We start from the raw sequence: 25,789 nt of genomic DNA on the forward strand, positions 1-25,789 counted from the left end.
TCGGTAAACTACGAGAAGTGGAATTCAAAACATAAACGAGTACTCACCTGAGTCGAAGTTTGTGTAGAATTCCACGATGTAGTTTACAGGAACGGAGGGATATGTGCCCGCCCTTCAGTTTCACCCTCCCCATTAAAGGAAATAAGATAATTTATCAAATGTAAATGCAACTAAAACATTTTTGGTTGCTTAAAGATAAGTCAGATCATCTGATATGGTTATATCAGATGACCTGAGCTGTGAAAAATGGCGTGTTTCCGGCGGTGTGCGCATCTCACATATCCCTCCGTTCCTGTAAACTACATCGTGGAATTCTACACAAACTTCGACTCAGGTGAGTACTCGTTTATGTTTTGAATTTAACTATATAATGAGACTTAGGTTTCAGCCATCTCAAGCGGGTCCGAGTCGAAACCTTCCTGATCGCTGAAGCCTTTGCCTTCCACACTCAGAACTTGCTGTAGACTCGGAATCGGCAAATCTTCTTCAATGTCCAAACAGTCGCTGTCACTCTCTGCGAAACCTTTGACGTCTTTCACTTTTTCCTTCACAGCTTTTGGTTTGAGGTCACCATCATCCAGTACCATTTCCTGGTCTAGGGTTTCTTCTTCGTCGTCTGAGGTGATGGAAGGAACGAACTGGTCCTTGTTCTTCGAGCTCAGCATGGGTGATACGTTATCGTCAGAATCTGGTTCCAGGAGTGATTTCTTCGCTTGCTCTTCAATGGCAAGTTTTGTGGATGTTTGGTCTGAGAACGCTCCCTTTGGTTTCTTTGCTTTAGACGGCTGCTCGTTTTCTGTGGCTTTGGGGGAATATTTAGCTATTTCATTCTCTTTGTCTGCAACCAAATCAGCTGCTTTGTCTATTGCTTTGAGAGACTCATTTTCTGAAGCAACTGTCTTCTGTTTGGGGACTGACGTTTCTTTCTGTGGTCTAACTGGGGCAACAAATTTCTGAGATTTGGATTTTGGAGTCTGTTCAGATGAATTACCTTCCCTCTTTGTCTTTTTAGGGGCAGACTTTTCCTTTGTATTCTGGTTGTCTTTGATCAGTTTAATCTTCTTCTTTCCAGTTTGGCCCTTTTCTCCTTTGGGATCATCAACAGCTTTTCTTTTCTTGGAGGTCTTTACCTTTGTCTCCACTTCTGCAACATCAGACGCTGAAGATTCATTTGAGTCTTCCTTTTGTTCTGCTTGAAGTTTCACAGCAGCATCTCTCTGCTTTGCCATTTCAGATTTGAACAGCTTCTTTTTCTTGCCAGTTTCTGTAGATGAGGTTGGCACAGTGTTTTCCTTAACTGATTCTGCCTTCTTTACTTTAGTGGCTTTGCTCTTCTCCTTTTCCTTCACTGGTTTTATTTCACTCTCTCCATCAGATTTTGCGTGTTTCTTTTTAGAATTTGACACCTGCATCTCTCCATTGCCAGACGACATTTTGTCTGAAATGACTTCCTCAGCTGAAGCTTCTTCTTCACTTGAGTGTTTCACACTGTCTAGCTCTTTTCCCTTTGTAAATTTCTTTGTTGCTTTTTTGGATGAGATGTCATCAGTGGTTTGTACAGTAGTATCTCCCTTTACTGGAATTTCTTCATCATCCTCATCACTTGAGGTTTGCAGAGGAATTTCTTCATCATTGTCCTTCGGGTCTTTTTCAAATGAGATGTTCACGTCATGACATGAGTCTGAAGTCTCTTCAAACTTCGCAGTAACAGGAGTCCTGAACTTCACGTTCTTTACCTTCAAATCACCATGATCTCGGTGGGCTATTTTTCTTTTTTCATGAGTTCCTCCTCTCTCAGACTTTGCCATCTTCTTCGACTCCTTGGAACTGTGCCCATGGTCTTTCTTGTCAGTAGGAGAAGAGTCAGACACTCTCTTCTTGACGGCCTTCTTTGAAAGCTTTTTCTGCTTGTGATGAACATGTCCATCGGTGTTGTTGTCTGAGGACTGTGCACTGAGATCATCATCAGGTGAGTAACCGGCATTGGGTGTATCCAGGTCGCTGTCGCTCTCACTGTCAGAAGAAACAGCCGCATGCTTGGCCTTCGTTGCAGCAGGTGCTTCTGTGGACATTCAAAAATAACAAATTACAGAGTGTCTGTGAGAGCTTCCAAAGTAAATATCAGCAAGGAATGCAGACAAAACAAGAAGGGCAAAGCCCATACGACTCACATGCTTTACACATTTTTCCTACCAAAATACATGTGACCTTGACCCAAGGTCAAGGTCATCCAAGGTCATGCAACACAAAGCTGTTAATTCAAGACATAGGAAGTACAATGGTGCTTATTGGCTCTTTCTACCATGAGATATGGTCACTTTTAGTGGTTCACTACCTTATTTTGGTCACATTTCATAAGGGTCAAAGTGACCTTGACCTTGATCATATGTGACCGAATGTGTCTCATGATGAAAGCATAACATGTGCCCCACATAATTTTTAAGTTTGAAACAGTTATCTTCCATAGTTCAGGGTCAAGGTCACTTCAAAATATGTATACAATCCAACTTTGAAGAGCTCCTGTGACCTTGACCTTGAAGCAAGGTAAACCAAACTGGTATCAAAAGATGGGGCTTACTTTGCCCTATATATCATATATAGGTGAGGTATTGAATCTCAAAAACTTCAGAGAAAATGGGAAAAATATGAAAAATAGCTGTTTTTTAGGCAACATTTATGGCCCCTGCGACCTTGACCTTGAAGCAAGGTCAAGATGCTATGTATGTTTTTTGGGGCCTTGTCATCATACACCATCTTGCCAAATTTGGTACTGATAGACTGAATAGTGTCCAAAAAATATCCAACGTTAAAGTTTTCCGGACGGACGGACGGACGGACGGACGACTCGGGTGAGTACATAGACTCACTTTTGCTTCGCATGTGAGTCAACAAAAATGGATAAGTTTGTATATTCTGACTTCATGGTTCAGGAAATCCATTCGAGGAAGAATGAGTTTCAAGGAAATAAATAACGCCGAGGGTCCAGGGAGCAGCGTAGGTACCCTGGTGGGTCCAGTGGTCTGGGCAACGCCCCCATAAGCTGAAGCATTTGGCCCTTGTAACCCTGAATTTCACCCCCTCTGGTGAAAGATACATAGTGCATGTAAAGAAAATCACTACTTTGTCTCTCTCACCTGGGTTACACAAAGAAACATGTTAGTTACAGGCACATGTACAGTTTTGTTTTGTTTTTGCTTTCGCGGAAATCTGCGAAATCGCAATTTGGATTGCCTGACCATACCTGCCAACCTTCTGAAGTTAAAATCCAGGAGCCGGGGGGTCCAGGGGGACCGTGTAGTCTTGAATATGAGCAGGGAGAAGTTGTAAAATTCAGGAGATTCTCGGAAAATCCGGGAGGGTTGGCAGCTATGCCTGACTGTTAAAATATGCACACACAGTTGTCCCCCTCAGGACCTCACATTACAGATACCATTACATAGACACCAAATAGTTTAATGTAAAATAGACACTCACCTTTTTTAGACGTACCATTTCGCTCAGTTTTTTTGAGATCCCTCTTGTGCTTGGGCTGCTTTTTCTTTGCAAGGGCTGCAATAAAGATAATTTGCGGTTAAGTTTGCATGAAACAAGAAGAGCAAACGCTCGATCGAGTCACTTTCGCAGTTCTGAATATTATATGAGGCATCAGATGGACAGGAAGAAATTGCTATTCACAACACAATGAGTCACGTTCACATAAAATTTGAGCCCGGTCACTTTTATAGTTTCCGAGAAAAGCCCAACGTTAAGTTGTGTGTTGCCGAACAGAAAAGGCTAGTTATCTCCCTTGTTTTTCTGATAACGTTCGTAAAAGGCTACAGATGTAAATACTTTGATGTAAAGAATAATCCTACAAAGTTTCAATCACATCCGATGAACTTTGTCAAAGATATAAAATGTCTAATTTTTCCTTTGACGCTGACCTGTGACCTTGAAAAAGGTCAAAGGTCAACGAAACCATCGTTAAAGTGTAGAGGTCATTGGAGGTCACGACTAAACAAAATATGAGCCCGATCGCTTTGATAGTTTCCGAGAAAAGTCCAACGTTAAGGTGGTGTCTACGGACGGCCGGCCGGCCGGACGGCCGGCCGGACAGACTAACACTGACCGATTACATAGAGTCACTTTTTCTCAAGTGACTCAAAAATGACCATGTTTCTGAATAACGTCAAGATTGCATCAATTTGAGCAATAACATCAACAACAAAAGAAAAGAAAAAATTCCTGGATTATTACAGAACTTTTTAAATAAAGTCCATCAAAATGAGAATAGACCTACACATACACTGACAGAACGGTGGTTTATATTACCTTTAGTCCACCTGGTAGAAAGGTTCTTAAAGCAAGCTTTGAAGCCAAATGCATCCAGTCTTTCCTGCAGAAAAAACAACAACACATTGCAACTAAAAAGATCAGTCTACTGTGTTGAATTTTCTTATATGTGTTTTGCACAAACACACAGCATGGATGCAGACACAAGCAAAGACGGTGTAAACTATCTAAGGGGAGTAACCCATTCTACAAGTAGTGATCAATAATATGTTCATGCTTCACTCCCTTTCTTTACTTTATGCCTAACAAAGATGATGTTCAGAAAAGTTATATTTTGACATATTTTAAAGGACCCCAACAGGCTCTTTGGTCAGCTAAAGCAGTTGGGGTTGATTTAATGATAGGTAAGCATCTAAAGATGCAAAGACTGAACAATAAATCACAGGTTTTGTGTTGCATCAGTCTAATTTTACACTAAATGCATGCTCAAAAAGCAGCCAAATTCGTCTGCTACGCGAGACTTCAAAATCCCCGTGGCGGCAAGCCGTTGGCTGTGACATCACAGACAGGCATCGGAAGCGAAAGTAGCGACGCTCGGTCTGCGTCTTTGCTGCGGCCGTGGATGCGCGCGTTCTGGCCTTTGAGAAGCCATAACAGTTAATATAGGGCTTGGAAATAAGCTCTAAAATTCTCAATCCTGTTTGAGAGGACTTCGCCTTCAAAGGTGATTGTGGTGAACCGCCACGCTGTCTATCTCTGTCTTGCGATTCACCCCGGCGAAGCCGGGTATTCCTCTAGTGACGTCATAAAAGACATTTATCGAAAAAATGAAAAAAACGTCTGGGGATTTCATACCCAGGAACTCTCATGTAAAATTTCATAAAGATCGGTCCAGTAGTTTAGTCTGAATCGCTCTACACACACACACGCACAGACACACACACACACACCCACACACATACACCACGACCCTCGTCTAGATTCCCCCTCTATCTTAAAACATTTAGTCAAAACTTGATTAAATGTAAAAAGAGAAAAAAAATCCCATAGATCTCTTGACTTTGGGGTAGCGCGACTCTGTTGCTGCTAGCTTTCCACTGGGAGGAAGTGACCCGAATTTCCCAGCGACGGGAAAATCTAGTAATGAAAAAACGGTCGCGCTACCCCAAAAGTCAAGGGATTTTGTTTTTGTGCCTTGACTTTGGAGATAACAAGAAAATATCGGGAGCATTACGTGATTTGTAAAAAAAATTACAAATCACGGGGCGCGCAGACCCTTGATTTTAACCCCCAGGCTCAAAACTGAAAGATTCAGCAGCTAAAGTTACTTCTGCCATGATAACTGTTTGTAACGTCATCGGAATGTTTACCCAGAATTCACCACTTCCGTACTCTCGCGGACGTTCGGGACACAATGGCCGCCAGATCAGAACGCGAAAACGCTTCGCTTCAGCCACGAAATTCGTCGGATTATGGCCCAAAACAATTCCAAATAAACTAAACCCTGTGAGGGAAGGTGAGAAAACTATTTCCTATGGCATGCATATGTCTGGTTAACCTAAGTCACGCCAAAACGCAAATGAACGCGTTTTTGACACCAAAAACAGCCTGTTATGGTCCTTTAAACTTTCATTTGTTAAAATAATACTTTGATAAAAAAAATAAAAATAAAGCTGTAGGCAGGTTTCATGGTATTAGGCCATTTTGATAGTCTCAGATTTGCTTAGTCTTTTAAATCCATATCTGTGAGAATCTGCTGTATTTGTTGTATTAACATGCAAACTAGTTGTTGTTTAAATACTTTTTTGAAAATAAAAGTTGAAATTTTTGATAATGTGTTTATTTATGTGCGTGTGAATGGTGGCGATCGTCAAAATACGGACGGATGAATTTACTTTTGCCACAGCATCACTAAACAAAGAACTAAATTCCAACACACACATGCACAAGTATCAATGCTGTGGTGGTTGAGAGTGCCAGAACACATTGAAATGATTGTTTTTCAACAACAATCGATATCCATAACACAAATTCTAACTTATACTAGCTCCGCAAAAAAAATGTATGGGGATTCGGATCTGTCCGTCCGCATAGCGATATCAAGAGCATCGAAACTAATTGTGATTTCACAGGACAAAAACACAAGTTTACCTAATTTTGTATACTGTAAATACAAGTTTGTGCACCCTTGAAGTGAGTTATAATGTTGCCGAGGTCAATTTGCCCTTGATCGACGCACGGTGACCCGAGTTTCAAAGTTGCGATCCAGTCCGTCTAAACAATGTAACGATCGCCACATTTTTCTTTTCATTCAAAAACTAACCGTTTGGGGAGGAAGTGACCTCACGTTGTTTTACGTTGACGCTCGCGCTCGACAGAAAAAGACCGCAACAGTTTTTCAGTTAAAAAAATCGCAAAGTAATTACATTTTCTGAGGTTTTCTAGTGTCCGTCTAGTAACAATCGCCACTCTAGCGATCGCCACTGAGTGTTGAAGTCACATTTAACTCCATTTTCGACTGTTTTAAGAAACTATTTTGACGCTCAATCGTCACGTTTCAGTGTCGAAACACGTACTGTGCATTTGCAATCAGCCGGTGTGTCCAAACTGAAATGCGAGTGATGCCTCGATTTGTGGCGATCGCTCACGTGGTTGACGGACAGAAATACCTTCTTAGGGGGTAGGGGAACAGTTACTCCTCCATACAATAATGGTGTTTACAAATGATTGCAAACTTGTCTCTTTATAAACTGTTCAGACATGTCTTCTCTTCAATAATTTTCAGTTTTGCTCGGTTTGTTAATCAGGAGCACCCTGCAGTAAATGTTTCATCTGTGACAATGCTCGAAATGTTGACGTAATTCCAATGCCCATATCCTTCTCTTGTTACCTCATCTAGCCAAAACCATTGAAGATAGAAAGACATTTATTGAACAAACTAGATGCACAACACCAGTCTTAACACGTTTTGGTCTTACATGTATATGAAAATATTGATGGCCATGGAATGGTTTGAAAAAAAAAGACGTTTTTTTCCTTCAAAACGGTCTAGGTCTGCCGGAAGTCGTATTTTTTCAAACCATTCATTTGAGAATCAATATTTTGATATACATACAAGAACAAAACTTGTTAAGAATGATGTGGGGCATATTTTTTGTTCAATAAATGTCTTTCTATCTTCAACGGTTTTGGCTATATGAGCTATATGCATGCATAGGATGACCGTATTGCTTTTTTTGCGTTTTCAGGGTATGCCGCTTTGCGCCTGGTTTTTAGATATAAATAAGGACCAGGACTATAAAAAAAATTACTGTTTTTAGTTGTAACAAACTCACTTTGTTGGAAAAACATGTCCTTTGAATTGTGTGCCAACATTTATTTTGTAGAATGTGAGTGTGTAAATATTAAATTGCTGAACACAATACTGTGAAACCTGCCTGTAAAAGTTGAGAAAAAAAATTGCGCCTTATACTGTAGTCCGGAAAGTATTGATACTGTTTAACCTTTGCCGGATGCCGCTTTTTACTACACACGCCCGACGATGCGGGTTTGTCTGAACCCATACATTTGAAAGAGGGTTTTTACCATTTATTTCTCTAACGGCGGGGTGGGTTCAGGGAAACCCACAGCGCTACTTCAGTGGGTGCATCGAGTTTCTCCCTTCACCGACTTCTTGCAGGGGAGGGAGAGGGGGAGGGAGAGGGGGAGGGAGAGGGGGAGGGAGAGGGAGAGACTGAGAGACTAAGAAAGAGAGAGAGAGAGAGAGAGACTAAGAAAGAGAGAGAGAGAGAGAGACTAAGAAAGAGAGAGAGAGACTAAGAAAGAGAGAGAGAGACTAAGAAAGAGAGAGAGAGACTAAGAAAGAGAGAGAGAGAGAGAGAGAGAGAGAGAGAGAGAGACTAAGAAAGAGAGAGAGACTAAGAAAGAGAGAGAGAGAGAGAGAGAGACTAAGAAAGAGAGAGAGACTAAGAAAGAGAGAGACTAAGAAAGAGAGAGAGACTAAGAAAGAGAGAGAGAGACTAAGAAAGAGAGAGAGAGAGACTAAGAAAGAGAGAGAGAGACTAAGAAAGAGAGAGAGAGAGAGACTAAGAAAGAGAGAGACTAAGAAAGAGAGAGAGAGACTAAGAAAGAGAGAGAGAGAGACTAAGAAAGAGAGAGAGAGACTAAGAAAGAGAGAGAGAGAGACTAAGAAAGAGAGAGAGAATAAGAAAGAGAGAGAGAGAGACTAAGAAAGAGAGAGAGAGAGACTAAGAAAGAGAGAGAGAGAGACTAAGAAAGAGAGAGAGAGAGAGAGACTAAGAAAGAGAGAGAGAGAGACTAAGAAAGAGAGAGAGAGAGAGAGACTAAGAGAGAGAGAGAGAGACTAAGAAAGAGAGAGAGAGACTAAGAGAGAGAGAGAGACTAAGAAAGAGAGAGAGAGAGACTAAGAAAGAGAGAGAGAGAGACTAAGAAAGAGAGAGAGAGAGACTAAGAAAGAGAGAGAGAGAGACTAAGAAAGAGAGAGAGAGAGAGACTAAGAAAGAGAGAGACTAAGAAAGAGAGAGAGAGAGAGAGAGACTAAGAAAGAGAGACAGAGAGACTAAGAAAGAGAGACAGAGAGAGAGACTAAGAGAGAGAGACAGAGAGAGACTAAGAGAGAGAGACAGACAGAGAGAGAGACAGACAGAGAGAGAGACAGAGAGAGAGGGAGAGAGAGAGACAGAGAGAGAGAGAGAGAGAGACAGAGAGAGAGAGAGACAGACAGTCAGATAGACAGTCAGATAGACAGATAGACGGATAGACAGATAGACAGACAGACAGAGCAACTGACAACAGACATACAGACAGAGAGATATGGACAGACAGAGAGACAGACAGTCTCTTGGAGACAAACAGGCAGACAGACACTGTTCCGCTGCTTTGGTAATTATGGGTGTAGCAGAACCCGCGCCGTCGGCAGAGGGATAGTTACAATCACTACTACTCTTTAAAAGTATGGGTTTGTGTGAACCCGCGCAATCGGTAGTGTTTATGTCAATTAACATAATCAATTAATTTTAATGTTTTGTCATGTACACACTAAAAATTTGCAGACAGAGAGCAAATTAGGTGTGTGAGAGATACTTAAAATTTCAAAACGAAACCTTTAAGTTTACTGGTTCCAGAGTTACAATGATTTTAGTGTGTCTCTGGGTACAGGTGAACCCAGGAAGCACGGCAAAGGTCAGTGTCTTTAAAAATAAACGACGCCATATAAAAGGAAAGAAAGAATGCACTGGTTGACCTGGAGAGGCATGTCCAGGGCCGTTTCGGCCTTTCTCATGGCGGCACCAATCTCCTTCTTGTACTTGTGGCCTCTCATATAGACCTGTGTACACACAGTCATGGAGAAAGGCAATTAACACAAAATAAATATCGCATCGGCATCCTTGTACAGTGGACCCCCCCCCCCCCCTTTTTTTAAGACCCCCCAAATTAAGACTCCCACCCTTTAAAGACCCTCTCTTCTCTGACTTTTTGTTCACAGCCTTTGTAAATTTACCCCCATTTTAATTTAAAACTCCCTCCTTTTTTCGAACCTGATTTTCTCAGAATTTTGGAGGTTTAAAAAACGTGGGTTCCACTGCTTAACAGTAAAAGGTATTGAAATTGAATTTTGATATATATATTTGTTTATAAACAAGACAGGATTAAATCAATTAAAGAATAGTGTTTTCCCTTTATAATTGTCCATCACTTTAAAAACATCACGCAGTGACTAAAATGATCGAAAATTCTTTTGCGCTCCTGCATATAGATATCCATACACAGACATACACTACGCACCCAGATTCACACATGGTCAGACACAGACTCACACTCATAATACAGGCAGGAACTTCTGGTTTTCCATTAGAAAATGTCCAAAAACCTTGGCAGGCAGATCTGATAAAGAAAGGGAAGTAAGCACTCTAAATGCATACGGATAACTCTCGCTTACTCCATTACATGTCGTATGCATTTAGAACGCTTACTTCCCTTTTTTCATATCTCTAAACAGTGCTCTACCTTATTTGTTTATGATTCTTGGCAGGCAGACCTACAGATATGACAATACTTACTGATCCCACAGCCAGGTGGGAGGGAAGAAGATGCTGTATCCTGGACTTTCTCACCCAGCACCGAGTCACCTTCTCATCCAGGAATACGACATGGTAATCACTCTGTGCAAACACACAGGTTTAAAGACACAAGGATTATGAAAGGGATAAGATTTTATATTGTCCTGTGAAGTTACCCTCATGGAAATTCGGGTGAAAGCGAGCTGCCATACAGTACGGCGCTACCCATTTTATCTGTCTTTTTCCTGCATGGGTGAATTCATGTTTCCTAGCCCTGCGACCCTTGCTGTGAACTTGGGTTCTTAGTGCACACGGGGGTGTTCGGAAACCGACGAGAGTCTGCACAAAGTTGACTCTGGGAAATAAATCCCTCAAGGGACGTGGGGATCGAAACCACGCCGATAGAGACAACTTGTTCTGAAGCCGGCGTCACTACTGACTGAACTGTTTCCCCGTTTATGTTCAACAACAAGACAAGACATACCATTAACTGTTTGCATGTCTTAACATCACATGCAGTGTACATTTAAACCATGCAGCAATAATTCTATGATAATATACTCGGAGGCAAAAGAAACGCAAATAAAGGATGCGTTAATTAAACCTTTATGGACTTGAAATAAAAAGAAAATAATGATACTAGCATGTTCTGCACGTGTTGTTTTAGCGGTCTTATCTTGTCAGAACCGTGTTTGCCGTTATCTGGGTCACACGTGAGGTCTTGTTGACGGGGATCCCAAACCGTCATGGGGACCACTTTCAGCACATGCACAATGTGGAAAAGCAGCTTTTCGTGTTCAGAGTGTTCAGGCAAGCTGTACCATACTCACAAAACTGTTACAACATTCATTTCTGCGACACAGGCGCGATGCCGAGACTATCACCAGATCAGCGCCAACAGGCGATCGGGAGATTTGATGCCAGACAATCAGTTCAGCAAGTTGCTAGGGCATTTGGAGTAAATGTCACCACGGTTTATCGCCTGCAGCAACGTTTTCATGCCAATAACAGTCCTGGAAACTTAACAGGACGTGGCAGACCCCGGGTAACAACAGCCCGACAAGATCGCCATCTTGTCCATCAACACCAGCGAGATGCATCGAAACTGCCGCCAACACAGCCCGTAACACATTTGGGGTGCATGGACAACCCGTCAGTGCCAGAACTCTACGCCGACGCCTTGGTGGGCAGAACCTGGTAAATCGGCGTCCTGCTCGACGTCCCGTCTTGACAGCTCAGTATCGCCTGGATCGTCTAGCCTGGGGCCAGCAGCATGCCCACTGGCGCCATCAGGACTGGCGGAGGGTTCTTTTTTTGGACGAGAAGCGCTTTTGCCTGGAACCTGGCGATGGGCGTGTCCGGATCTGGCGAAGACCTGGACAGCGGTTTGCTAACAATAACATCCTGCAGCATGATCGATGGGGAGGTGCCAGCGTCATGATATGGGGCGCCATTGGTGTCAATTAGCGAGTGGGACCTGTCGTCTTTCAGAACGTCGGCCAAGGTCGTGGGAATGGTGTCAATGGAGACCGCTACATCAATCAAGTCCTGCGTCCCTATGTGGTTACATTTGTCCAGAGGTACCGGAACTGCCTGTTAATGTTCCAGCAAAACAATGCCCGTCCCCATACTGCACGTGCTACCCAGGACTTCCTGCGTCACAACAACGTGAACCTTCTGCCTCATCCTGCTCGATCTCCGGATCTCAACCCAATCGAACACTTTTGGGACATCATGCAAAGAAAGATTAATGCCCTTGCCCGGAGACCCCGCACAGCAGCAGAACTGCGTGCTGCCGTGAACCAGGTGTGGGCTCAGGTCCCTCAGCAGCAAATTAATCACCTCGTCCTCTCCATGTACCGGAGGTGCGCCACAGTCATCAACGCCCAGGGAGGAGCAACACGCTTTTGACTTTCAACAGTCTTCAAACAGTGTTCAGTGGAACATGGCACGTCATGCTCTCATCCCAATACACTTTTCCGTATGGTTTTTGTATCGGTCAATTCGTTTCCTTGTTATTGTTAACCCGAAATAATTAATTCGACATTAAAATTCATGGGTAAGCCATCTTCACTGCAGCATTTGCGTTTCTTTTGCCTCTGAGTTTACATGGGAACATTTTTCTTGTTTAGTAAGCCACTGTGGAATACCAACCGGTCTCTCTTTCACTCCAGAAGAAACAAGCAATAAATCAGGCAGGAATAACAGAACTTTGGCTGATAGGAACTCTGAACATGAATTTTTCTTCTTTTGATTGTCTGGTAGTTTTCTTTAAATTTTCATTTGCGCTGCAAAAGCAAAGACTACTCCCTTCTCTAAAACTAAATAAATTGAATTAATTGACTTAAAATAAGATATAAACAGACAGGTAAAAACAATTTATTTATTTTATTTATTTATTTACGAGGATTTATATCGCGCACGTATCTCACCACACAAGGCGACTCAAGGCGCATGTTACCTATTAATGCCGTGTGAGATGGAATTTTTTACACAATATATCACGCATTCACATCGGCCAGTAGATCGACTGCCTTTAGGCGCTGCATCCACCTTTCACGGCCTATTATTCCAGGTCACACGGGTATTTTGGTAAATGTAAAAATAACACAAACTCACTGGCACCATGCAGTCTTCATGAGGAATTTCACAGTAGACATCGTAGTCAGGGTCAGTGTCAACAATGCCAGGCCACCTGAAACAAACTTAATTTTCTTCTTTTTTTTCTTTTCTTTTTTTTGTATCCTCAGCATTTCTTTTTCTGCTTGTCGTTGTTGTTGCTGCTGCAGTATTTACTTTCCCACTTGCAAAGAGGAAGTGCTAATAATAAATCATCATAAATCAAACGACATGAGGTTGAAATCAAAGTAACAACTGTACTTGCAACACAGTCAAAAGTATACACATCAGACATATACATCTCTTTGTAAAAACCTGAGTCTTTATTTACTTCTTTGGAGCGAGCAACTTCTGGCCAACTTCATTTTGGAGAACATTTCTCATGGAGAATGATTTACTAAGTCTAAAGCACAAAAACCTCAAAATCGCCAAGAATCGAGTTACGCTAAAACTCCAGGACGATGATTTGTTCTCCAGAAAGACATTTTTAGAGAAAGACTATATCAGGCATGGGAATTGAAAAAAGTAAAAAAGGCTGAAAATTTGTAAGGAATAGCAAAGTCGACGGCGCCAAACGCCTAGCCGTATCTGTGGGCATGCTCCCACGGAATTTTTGTCTCCTTAGAACCAAAATGGTGCAATTTGGTGTCATCTGAGCTGTCAAGTTTGCCATTGATTTCAGTTTTTAGAACCCTTTTTGCCTCCCCCACTTATTTTTTCGGCGGACACTTTTGCTTTTTCGGCGGACCAAAAAATAATTTAGGCGGAAATTTGCCTTTCAGCGGACAATTCCCATGCCTGTATATACAGCCCATGAGTAGCTCACCATGGAAATCCATCCATCTTGGCCCAGACAAGTGAACCCAGGGTGTACTCTGTCAGTATGTGGTCCGACTCATCATATTCTTCTTCAGCTTTGTCACAGCCGTTGAATGCTGGGTCTGCACAACACATAAAGACATGCTAGACATGAATAGCTGATAGCCATATACATACAATGTGCTACATCCAAAATCCAAAGTACAGTGGTACCTGGTACCTTTTACTTCAACCGAAATATACCTGTCATGACAGGTCGCCTGCAATGTAGGGACACTTTTGGCTGGTCCCAAGGGTGTCCTTTCATCGCAGGTACCACTGTAATAACAGGCTAACAAGTAATTCTGTTTTGTAAGAATGTGTACAGTCTGACACAATGACAAATGTCTATGAACAAGTAAAACACATCCTGCATGAGTCAAGGTAATAATAGGCCGACAAGCAAGGACCACTGCAAGTATATTTACAGTTTGACAAGGTGAGAGCAAATGAGCTTTGAATTAAATATCAAAGGGGTTTTCATTTGAATGTTTGAGTAGGAAAATACCAATAAACACAGACGGATCAACCTACCAACCAACACACACATGCACACACCACACACATACCACACCACATACACACTCACAGAGACACACACAGACACACTGTGTCATGTCTTACCAGGGTGCATGCTGCACACCCAGACATCATGGACTTCAGCAGGATCATGGATGTTTGGCAGATATCTCCACTTCTTGCACGAATCTTCACTGCACTGCACCCATGTACCTGCACCAATACAGTAGCTTACAATATAGGGCTACTGACACCTTTTTATACAGAGCACCTTAATTATCACCAATGGACATGCCTATAATGACAAAAGAACAGATATTTTATTTAACTGGCTGAACATTTATCAAATCAAGGATATGTACGACATTCTCAATTTGTCAATACGTTAAACCCAATTTAAAACTTCCCCCTTTCTAAGGCCTTGATTTTTCAGACTTTCTGTTCATAATCTCTGTAAATTTACCTCCATTTTAAGACTTCCTCCCTTTTAAGACCTGATTTTCTCAGATTTTTGCAGGTCTTAAAACGGGGGTTCCACTGTAACTGTGAAGCTGAAAATTTAGCTTTGAATGCAGTACATGTGTAACAGAGTGCCCGAAAACCAAGAATCCCCTACAAATAGCTCACTGTCAAGGCAGGGACACAACTCCGTCAATGCAGAGCAGCGGCCTGTGACAGCTAGGAGGACTACTGCGTCACCATGTCACACTTGCAGACCTGTTTACCCATACTATTTTGGAGTAATTTCAGGCATGGGAATTGAAAAAAAAGTCAAAAAGGCTGAAAATATTTAAGTAATAGCAAAGTCGACGGCGCGAAGCACCTAGCCTTACTAGGGGGGTCCGAGGGCATGCCCACCCGGAATTTTCTCTCTCCAAAGAACCCAAATGGTGCAATTTGGTGTCATCTGAGCTCCAAGTTTGCCATTAAATTCAGTTTTTAGAACCATTTTTGCCTCCCTCATTTATTTTTTCGGCGGACACTTTTGCTTTTTCGGCGGAACAAAAACAAAAAAATCAGCGGAAATTTGCCTTTTGGCGTACAATTCCCATGCCTGAATTCATTACTATTTTTTAGGATTTTTGGGAAAAAAATACTCCATTTGAGTCCAGACTACGATTTTAAAATGTGCTTCAAATTAGGTTTGTGTTGCTAATGTTGATGTTTGTAACCACTGGGTTACTATTTTGGTCATCAGATTACTATGTTTTTGACTTGACCATTACTCTTGTCAAGCTTTGGAGGTAAACAGGTCTGCACGTGTAGTTCCACAGGGTACAGTATATATACTCCCAGTCTCAGGTTGTTTCTCTCCGTCCATTAAACTACCTTTTCCTATGGGATTATAAGCAGCTGTACTATCTACACCAAAACAAATACATTTACAAAGCAGCCACAACAAATCTCAAGAATAAGTATTGTATTTTCATCATTCAGTCAAGACTAATCTAAAGAAGAAGAATTCTTACCCTTTTCTGCAAGAACATCCAATGTATCAGCCTCTTCCTTCTTCTGTTGTTTCTTTTCGTCTTCATCTTTGGTAAATACAGAACACAAAGTGCAAGCAATTCATTATTTACAAGACATGGGATGGTCGAGGATTTGTGTGGTTGTGCTTTGGCAGGAACAAATTGTGACAAGCATAGATCTGATGAACAAAGGGAAGTAAGCGCTCTAAATGCATATGACATGTGTAATAGAGTAAGTAAGAGTTATTCAGAACTATTCTCAAATGAGAATGAAAGTTGATTATGCATTTCAATACTTGTTGTTCTTTCAGGTCTCAGGAGACTGTTTCAAAATAAATCTCACTTACCCTATTACATGTCATATGCATTTAGACTGCTTACTTCCCTTTGTTTATCAGATCTCTAAATAGCGCTCTGCCTCCTTTGTTTAAGGGGGGACAGGGTAGGCAAGCACTTTTTTCTTTTCTTTTTGAAACGGCTTACTGCTTGTTTTGATTTTTGCAAGCAGAATAACCAAATTAAGGGAAACCATTTTAAATTTTGAGTGAAAAGCAATTTTGGGGGGTTTTATTCACCAAAATGTGAGAAAAACGTTATAAAATGTGCTTTTTTTAAAATGTTGCAGTTTGTGAACCAGTGCATGTTTTGATCCAATTTTTCTTCTTTGCAGCAATATGTGTGTGTTTAATAGTTCTGTGTATCGAAAAGCATTTCTAAGCAATATATTATTTTAATTTGGCATTTTCAGTTACCGGTTCAGTTCTGATAAGAAAAATACATGAGATCCTAACTGTCAGACTCATAAAAACCCAACCAATGCACTGAACTCTTATTCCATACACAGAACTGATGCTGTACAACTCATAAACAACATATACAAAAACTGAACAAATCCATCAAGCCTTTCAAAAGTTGCAACATTTTAATTGTAGCGTTTTGTCTGAAAATTACATTCAGAGAAAACAGCATTTTAAAGATTTGAACCAGTACATAAAAAAACCAGTAGCACAGTGCACCCTGAATTCATATGTTTTTATCAGAATGACCACTTTACTATGTAGGGAAAAGGATTTGACAATCAAATTATCAGGATTTTTTTTATATACATCATATGAAAACAGCCATCTTTGTTTGTACCGATATGAAAACATGAATCAGAACCAAACTGTCAGACTCATAAAAACCCAACCAATGCACTTAACTCTTATTCCATACACAAAACTGACGCTTTACAAATCATAAACAACATAAACAAAAATGAAACAAATCCATCAAGTCATTCAAAAGTTGCAACATTTTAATTACAGATGTTTGTCTGAAAATTACATTCAGAGAAAACAGCATTTGAAAGATTCCAACCAGTACCTCAAACTAGTAGCACAGTGCAGCCTGAATTGATATGTTTTTATAAGAATAACCACTTTACTATGATGGGGAAATGATTTGACGATCAAATTATCCAGACTTTTTTTTAAAAATCATTTGAAAACTCATCTATGTTAGTGCAGATATGAATCAAAACGAAACTGTCGGACTCATAAAAACACAAGGAATCCACTGTATTCTTATTCCATGCACAGAAATGGTGCTTCACAAATCATAAACAACATATACAAAATTGGAACAAATCCATCTTGCCATTCAAAAGTTACAACATTTTAATTACCACATTTTGTCTCAAATTACATGTAGAGAAAACAGCATGTAAAAGAGTCTCACTAGTACCCCGGTAAACTAGTAGTAGTACCACAGTAGAGCTTGAATTAATGGGTTTTTTTTTTTTTTTTAACCAGAATAACACTTTAACTATGAAGGGGAAATGATTTGATAATCAAATTATCAGATTTTTTTGATTTAAAAAAAATCATATGAAAACATTAAAAAAGTCAATTATCTGTGTTTGTGCTGATATGAAAATATTGATCAGAACCAAACTGTCAGACTCATAAAAACCCAACGGATGCACTGATTTCTTATTCCATTGCATAGAAATGATGCTTCACAAATCATCAACAACATTACATAATTATATATACACAAATGGAACAAAGCTATCAAGCCATTCAAAAGTTGCAACATTTTAATTACAGTATTTCTGTGCTCAATCCTAACACTGCAGCAAATTTCTGTAAAGCTGAATGTCCCTTTCCATGTACCAACATGGTCATACGCGGATTATTTAAAATGCAACTTTACCACCCGAAGCGTTGCAAACACCGGGAGAAGAGTAAACAACTGCAGACTTGAATGGACACTCATATGCACTCCAGATGCACACAAATCCTTGGGCTGATGCATCACCTACTTTCATAATCAGACTGCTATCAGACAAGCATTCAGTACAGGATATAAACCTTTCAGCAATAGATTGAGCTGATCAATGTTGACAAAAGCCCAACACATGTCAGCGGAGTGACGTTGCACAGTACCAGTATCCATATCTGCTTGTGATGGGTCAGAAGATGGCAAAGTATCTGTATCTTCTTATGGTTGGTCAGAAGATGGCAAAGCTGATGTTTCTGCTGTGGAAGAGGGTAGTTCCGGTTTAGCAAACTTTTCCATCAGGTCAATCTTTCTCCTCGCTGCCACCACAGGAGGACTGGCTCTCCCCTTGCTCCAACCTAATAAATACACAAACACTGATTTAATATTTGATACAACTGTCCATGGTTTTTGTTTGTAATAAGCTGCAAATTTTAAGACTCAATATAAACGTCAACAAGTGCTTGTACTTTATTTTGCAAATGACCATGTTACATGGGGTGTACCTCAACTTTTTGGCTAGGCTGGTAAATCAGAAATCCCAATCAGCCCCCAACCACTGAACCAGGCGGGTTTTCTTACAACCACCTCAGCGGCTCGTACCCACATATGTCGGTTGACGAACACACACACACACACACACACACACAAAAGACATTCATTAATTGGCCCCTATCACAAAATGTACATGTCAAGTTTACTATGGGATTTGAGTAACCACACAATCACATACACACAGGAACTAATACTGAAACTAGCTGAATTATTTTCTTTCTTTCTTTCTTTTCATATTTTTCTTTTAAAATTAATTTATTTCATCACACTTGCTATGTATTTGCTTGTTTCTTGTCTGTTGTCTGTTTTGTGTGTGTGTGTGTTCTGTGTGTGTGTGTGTGTGTGTGTGTATACATTTTCAGATTTCCTAAACCTAGCACTGTTTGCAGGTGATCTTTATGCTTTTGATTCATGAGTTGCATCCCCAGTCCTTTAGTTTAACTCTTTTTTTTTCTTTGGTGAAGTAAATTGGATCTATTTTTTTTTATTCCTTAGTTAATGGAAAAGATTTGACAACAATATTGCTGTCAATGATAGGTTGGTCAGCCATGCTGGTGTAAACCAATCCTTTAGAATTAGAGAACGCTCTCTAGTAGGGTACTTATTTTCCTACGGTCAATGACCAGAATCAGAAACTGTGTCAGTCGTACATCGCTCAGATGCTGCTTCTCAGTTTGACCCCAGACAAAAAATACTGATGACATGTTACACCATAGTAAGCTCTCAAGGACTGGCCAGCGAAGAACAATAAAATAGGGGTTGTGAAGACGATATCACAGAGATGATCGAGGGAGGGGGGGGGGGGGGATGCGGCGGCGGCATGGTCAGTAAATTGGATCAAGAAACCCGCAAAATACTTCAGACACAAACTGTTTATCATTTACCTGCAAACCCTAACACATTCTTACAACAACAACAACATAACGATGTGCAATAAATCACGTTGTCAAACAAACAAGATCGAAAAGAGAAAGAAGCAAAACCCACCTCGTCGAGTCAAGAATCTTAGAATGTCGTCTGCTTAAATACGATCATGTTGGTTCATTTCGGAGTGTTGTTACTTCCTTCTACTGTTCGCTGCTGCTGGTTCATCTTTCTCTGATATTTCTTGCCACTATGCCGAACATTTCCAATGTTAGGGTTGTTCTCCGCAGCTCAAAACTTTGAAAAATGCTGCTGAATCGGTGAAAACGTCATGGATTTGTTGACACCGGGGGACTGATAAGTTGTCTACTGCGCTTGCGCCAAATGCCTTTGACCTACATATATTTGCATATATTAATTCCGGGGTTTCGGTTGGAACGGATTCTCTCTCTTTGTGCCTATGTCAACGGAAATTCCCCAACTGTGATGACGTCATCTTGAAGAACGGAAATTTCCACACAGTTTGAACAGCGAAGGGTCATGTCATGTGCGCACATTTACCAGCACGGAGTATCCAAAGTTGACCATTTTTTCGATTTTTTTGATAAAACACAGACAAAAACAACAAAACATCGGTTTGAAAATGGTTTTATTTACATGAAAACATGTCTAAAATGACAAAAGCAGATTATTGAATGCATTCCAGGATGTTCAAAGGTGTGAAAAATGCAACAACCCCAAAAAGGTGTATGAGACCAAAAATAACTCATTTTGCCTACCCGGTCTGCCCTTAAGATTAACAGGGTTCCACACAACCCCAAAAGTCAAGGGTATTCATACCCTTTCAGGAAAAAAGTAAAGGGTTTTTATACCCCTTCCAGATTTTTCACAGGGTATGAGTGACAATCGGTGTATCCATGAAATGTCATTTTTTTCTCATACGATTGCCTGTCTGGTAGTTTTCGTTCTTTCGTTTTGCGAGGCATTTTTTTGAGCAGGCGACAGCACCGGATAGGCTAAAGTGAACAGTGCCATCGAGATGATCAGTATAAGGATATCGCGCAGTTTGAGGACAAGGGAGGCAACCTCTGCTTAATTCACGGAGTGTCAGTGTCGACAGAGGAGTGGCACGAACACGGCGTGTACTTTAGTGGTCTCAGTAGAGCAGGCGGCCTGCGTGCTGTTGCTTGTAAACTAGCAAAGGCTATACCCTTTTAGCGTTTGACTCGTATGGTTTTTTTTTACCTCTTTGGAAGAAAACAGTTACGTATTTATACCTCTTCAGAGAGCATCTCGTACGTGATTTGGAGGGTCAAAGGGTATTATACCCTTAATTCTACGTGATGTGGAACCCTGAGATTAATAATGACAAGCATAGGAATAAAAATGTCCAATCACCATCTACCATGATTATTTAATATACACTGCACATACATCACTAAAGCAGATAAAAGGTAAACATGACACTGTCAATAACAAATTTGACAGCACTGCAAGCACTGAACGCCCAGAAAAAGCATCTTAAAATCATTTTTAACCCAAATCACCCACCTTCTTTTATTGCCTTTTTAAAAGATTTCTTTTTCTTCTTGAATTCGGGCACAGATGCCAGCAAATCCTTAGACTTGTCCTTCTTCTTTGGAAGAGTCTTGGCAGAAGTCTTCTGCTCAGCTGTTAGAAAAGACGGCACATTGTTTAAGTTTATCATTGGTGAAATGAATGTAATTGCTTGAGTGTCAGTTTTCTTCCAGAAACAGTAAAGCTTCTTTCTTGATTGAGTAAACTGAATGTTCATACTGAAACACATTTCTCCAGCAACTTTCCCTCAAAATCAAATACATGTAAACAAAACAGAGAGAGAGAGAGAGAGAGAGAGAGAGAGAGAGAGAGAGAGAGAGAGAGAGAGAGAGAGAGAGAGAGAGAGAGAGAGAGATAGAGAGAGAGAGACACACATTCCAGGCTAATATCAGCTGCTAATTTCTCTGCAGGCAAAGACAGCTACCCAATACCACCTGCAAGACTGTATACTGCTTAAACACATTGAATTCTTACCTGGTGAGTCAAAACAGAGTTTTCGAGGAGCCAGCTGATTTTTTCTCTGCCTGATTTTCTTCGGTTTGTGTATAACACTTGGTGTCTCTGCGTGTGGCTCTGCCTCTGCTTCACTCCCCTTTGGTGTGCGTTCATTGCTGTGCTGGACTTCTCCTGGTCTGAACATCAAACAAAACCACACAGACTGGACTTAAGACTGTTTCATCTAGCGTTATGTTCAACTAAATCAATACATGTACCATATGTGCATTGTAGATCTATTAATATTTACATGTATTTTTTCAAAATGATCAAGCACTTTCTCGAGGAATGATCAAGCACTTTCTCAAGTTTGGTACACACTTATTCAGTCCAGCTTTTAGCACAAGGGGGCTTTTTAAGTCATCTTACATGTACAGTATACATTTTGGCAACAACTCAATATGTTAATAATGTAGACAAAGCATTATAGGTGTATATTAAAAGAAATTACTGGAGCAAATGTGCTGTATGCTTACTTGAGAACTATATTTGTTTGCAAAGTAAATACATATATATGTACATGTAATTCTACTTCTACTGCAGATTAGCTGCTGATTTCGGAGAGTCCTACGAGTACGTACTGGCTTATGAAAGAGAGGTGGGACACTAACTTTTTGCGTGACTCATATCAATTATCATCAGCATAGGTGTCTTCTCCCTCTCTCTCAACACATCAATATGACTTGTGGCAGGCAATACTGAACTTGCGCACACACACACACACACACACAAGTGACAACACACACACACTCTCGCACACACACTCGCACATACCTACACACACACACACAACAACACTCACCTGTCCCACTGGTCAACCTCCATGGCTATCTCCCTCATACTGCTGCTGATGGACTCTTCGCTGACCACTGATGCCACATCATCCTTCTCCTCTTCCTTCTTACATTCCTCATCACTTTCATCGGCCTCATTGCTTGCAAGTTTATCTTTTTTTTCTTCGACATTCGCCTCTTTGTCACTTTCTGTTGAAGCATATACCTCGCGATTCTCTTCTGGCTGCTTTTCATTGTCCTGTTTTCCATCCTTATTGTGTTTGCCCGATACTGTTTTTCCCTCGTTTTCTTGTTCTTTTTCTTCTTTTTCTGTGGTTTTGGTTTTATCCTTCTTTTTGGGTTGGTTTTCTTTGTCTGACACCTTAGTGTTATCCTCTTTCTTCTTCTTTTTATTCTCAACACATTTATCTTCCTCATCTTTCAAGTTCTTAGTGTTTTTCTTCTTTGTTTTGCTCCCATCAATCTCAACCTCTTTCTCCCCATTGGTTTTCTCCTTCTCAACTTTTTCTTTCAGTTTATCTTTGCTTGTCGTAGTAGTTTTTGTTTTAGTGTCATTTTCTTTGACTCCCTTTACTTTCTTCTTTTTTTCTGATGGGACAAAAGAATCTTCTTGACCCTCGTTCAAGTTTTCAGCTTTTACAGGCTTTTCCTTATCAGGTGGGTTTACTTCTTTGGCTGCAATTTCATCACCAGATTCTCTTTCAACTTCCAGCTGTTCCCCTTTTTCTGAAACCACAATGGTCTCGGAGTCAGTTGTGTTATGATCATCTGCACTGACTGTAATCTTCTGCGGTTCGGTTGCTTCGTCCTCTTGGGAAAGTGACAAGTCTGCTTTATCGCATACTTTGTCATCATCATCATCTTCCTCATCATCATCATCGTTGTCAGACTGGTGTGGTGATGAGGCAGGATTAATAGCAGCCTCAAAAATGTCTTTATACTCTGCATCCGTCAGAGGTCTCATAGTTTTCTTCACAGTAGAACGGGATGGTTTCCTTTGTTTATCCTTACTGTCAGTTTTTACCTCTTTCTTGGTTGTAGGTTTCTTCTCTTTTGCTTCGGCAGGCAGTGTTGCTTTGGTTTTCTTCTTCTTTTCAGGTTTGTCATCTGGCTTGCTGTTTTCTTTGTCAAACTTCTTGGACGCCTATAGTTGGAATCAGAAATAAATGTTTGATTAGGCCTAAAAAAAAAAGGTGTGGTTACGGTAACCCGACCTACCCTATTTTTAGGGGCCGACCCTATAACTTTTTATTACATTTGTAAAAAAACCAAAAAAACCAGTGCAGAAAACGCAATGAAAGCGACAGCGCTCGAGTCGCACACTTATTTCCCTGTCAAGTAGGTTTAATTTGTACACATTAGAAAAAAAAGTTTAAAAAAAAAAAGTGATTGCCTACCTTCCTACCCTATTTTTTTTGGCTATGTTACCTTAACCACACCTATTTTTTTGTGTGCCTTACATTGAACTGAATGCCTTTTACAACAACATTTCAAAGATCCATATATATATATCAGTTATCACACATATTTGTTGTTGTTACTTGAATTATACCCAAAGCACCAGAAAGAACACACATGCAAAGAAGCCTTTACCCTGGAGACGGAATCGCCAACTCCGTAATCAGTGAAGCAGTGTCATCCTTTTTAACTTCAAAACAACAATAGTTTAGGGTTGAACATTCATTGAACAGGTGCAGCATAATTTTGATCACATATAATTTATAAAGCTGAAGAGAACAATTAGGCCTAAAAAAAAATAGGTGTGGTTACGGTAACCCGACCTACCCTATTTTTAGGGGCCGATCCTATAACTTTTTATTACATTTGTCAAAAAAAACAACAACAAAAAAACCAAACCAGTGCAAAAAACGCAATGAAAGCGAAAGCGCCCGTGTCGCACACTTATTTCCCTGTCAAGTAGGTTTAATTTGTACACATTAGAAAAAAAAGTTAAAAAAAAAAAAGTGATTGCCTACCTTAGTACCTACCTACCCTATTTTTTTTGGCTATGTTACCGTAACCACACCTATTTTTTTTTGGCCTTACATCATATGCAATGTATCCCCATTATTCAAGTTTCAACTGATCCCACGAATTCAGTGTTAATCTTACAATGCTCTTGTCCTTTGCTTGAGGTACCGTCTTAGAGCCATCGGGATCACCTTCCTTCTTCTTTACAATTGGAACTGGAAGAGATTGTACAACCACTTTAAGTCTTTATAGGTATGCCACAAAAGTGTAGCAGTAAGATCACAAAACCGTCTGACTATTTTCTTGCATCATTCAAAGCACACATTTTTGTGTGTGTGGAATATTTAAGTGGATCATGGATGTGTGACTGTGAAGGGAATGCCAAATGCTTTTTTTTACCAATTGCAAAGTCTGTAAATAATCACACAATTGCCAACAAGAGCAAAACTTGCTGTGTATGACTGAGGGACAGGTATTATATGAATGAGTATTGCACGTTTTCCATTATATATTTGTTGACCCTTGCATCAGCATGTATTGTAAGTATACCACTTGTCATACAAATCATGCAGTTTATAGGAACTACCCCAAAATAAAAACTTATTCAGCCCAGCAATTAACATCACTAATTCTAGTAATTGCATATATACTATATAGTATACGGTATAATACCTGAAAACGTTTTCTTCGTAGATTTCTTTGCAGTGTCCATCCTTGGGGCTCTTCAGAATCAATCAATGATCAAATCTGTAAGTCAGTGATCAAAATAAATGTAAGTTAGTTGAAAATGTTAATATTAATAGTTGTGCATAATCCTAAACATTAACGGTAAATTTTATGAAGGCATGTTTGACAGCCTCAGAAAACATTAAAAAAAAAAACCTCATCAATGCATCCAACTCTTTTTAACTGCAAGCTGGCCTCCTCTCCTGCACCTGTCTGTGCCTGTGGTCTGATCCAGTGCTATTATTACAGGATCTATGTTCTGATCTTGCTCTCCTCGATCCTGCCCCGCCCACCCCACCCCTCTCTGCACCAACCCATGCATCGCCAAGAACGCTGGTTGTCTCACGAAGAGAAACTTGCTTGGTTTTTGTCGTATGTGCCTGTGCGTTCTCACTCTAAGATCAAAATCTCTTCTTTCGCCACTGTTTTAGTGTTTACAACTTCGTATTTCGCGCTTTTGCTGAAACAGACTTTTTTTGCAGAAAAATTACATTGGCAACTGGAATAAACAACAAAAACAGCATAAAAGAAATAGGTGATGATAAAGCATGCATTAATGTAAACAATCTTGGATAGGCTTCTACAAAAAGGTAGAAACAAAACGTCAAACACTTTTGATAACCTTTAAACCGCTTGAGAAGCAGACGACCAGACGACAATTTCTTACTTCCGCTGGCAGCCTTACCCACGATTCACCGCGCCAGCATGCGCATCTGACTTGCTTTTC

The 25,789-nt window shown here is 40.4% G+C and overlaps 1 protein-coding gene and 1 long non-coding RNA gene across 2 annotated transcripts in view; one reads left to right on the forward strand and one right to left on the reverse strand.

The window, feature by feature from the left end:
* The window catches only part of LOC138978690 (uncharacterized), a 422,724-nt gene that overhangs the window by 227,464 nt on the left and 169,471 nt on the right, over window positions 1-25,789 (forward strand). The gene's annotated exons all lie outside the window — the stretch shown is intronic.
* LOC138978681 (myb-like protein X) lies at window positions 364-25,786 on the reverse strand. Its single transcript, XM_070351472.1, has 15 exons — window positions 25,685-25,786; window positions 25,009-25,083; window positions 24,478-24,551; window positions 22,374-23,509; window positions 21,551-21,708; window positions 21,050-21,169; window positions 15,818-15,883; window positions 14,454-14,561; window positions 13,798-13,912; window positions 12,972-13,047; window positions 10,353-10,454; window positions 9,536-9,619; window positions 4,312-4,375; window positions 3,475-3,549; window positions 364-2,062 (listed from the first exon to the last, which is right to left on the reverse strand). The coding sequence occupies exons 2-15, from the start codon at window positions 25,046-25,048 to the stop codon at window positions 378-380; spliced, it is 3,903 nt and encodes a 1,300-aa protein (XP_070207573.1). The 5' UTR covers window positions 25,049-25,083; window positions 25,685-25,786; the 3' UTR covers window positions 364-377.

This window comes from Littorina saxatilis, linkage group LG10 (assembly GCF_037325665.1).
Source record: "Littorina saxatilis isolate snail1 linkage group LG10, US_GU_Lsax_2.0, whole genome shotgun sequence".
In the NCBI taxonomy this organism is placed as follows: Eukaryota; Metazoa; Mollusca; class Gastropoda; order Littorinimorpha; family Littorinidae; genus Littorina; species Littorina saxatilis.

What these genes read in the sequence shown, in the direction of transcription:
- LOC138978681 (XM_070351472.1), bottom strand. Translation starts at nt 25,048, where the DNA reads ATGGACACTGCAAAGAAATCTACGAAGAAAACGTTTTCAG. An exon ending in TACGAAGAAAACGTTTTCAG is followed by an intron (nt 24,552 to 25,008) that starts GTATTATACCGT and finishes AATCTCTTCCAG; the next exon opens with TTCCAATTGTAAAGAAGAAG. An exon ending in TTCTACCAGGTGGACTAAAG is followed by an intron (nt 3,550 to 4,311) that starts GTAATATAAACC and finishes TCTTTATTGCAG; the next exon opens with CCCTTGCAAAGAAAAAGCAG.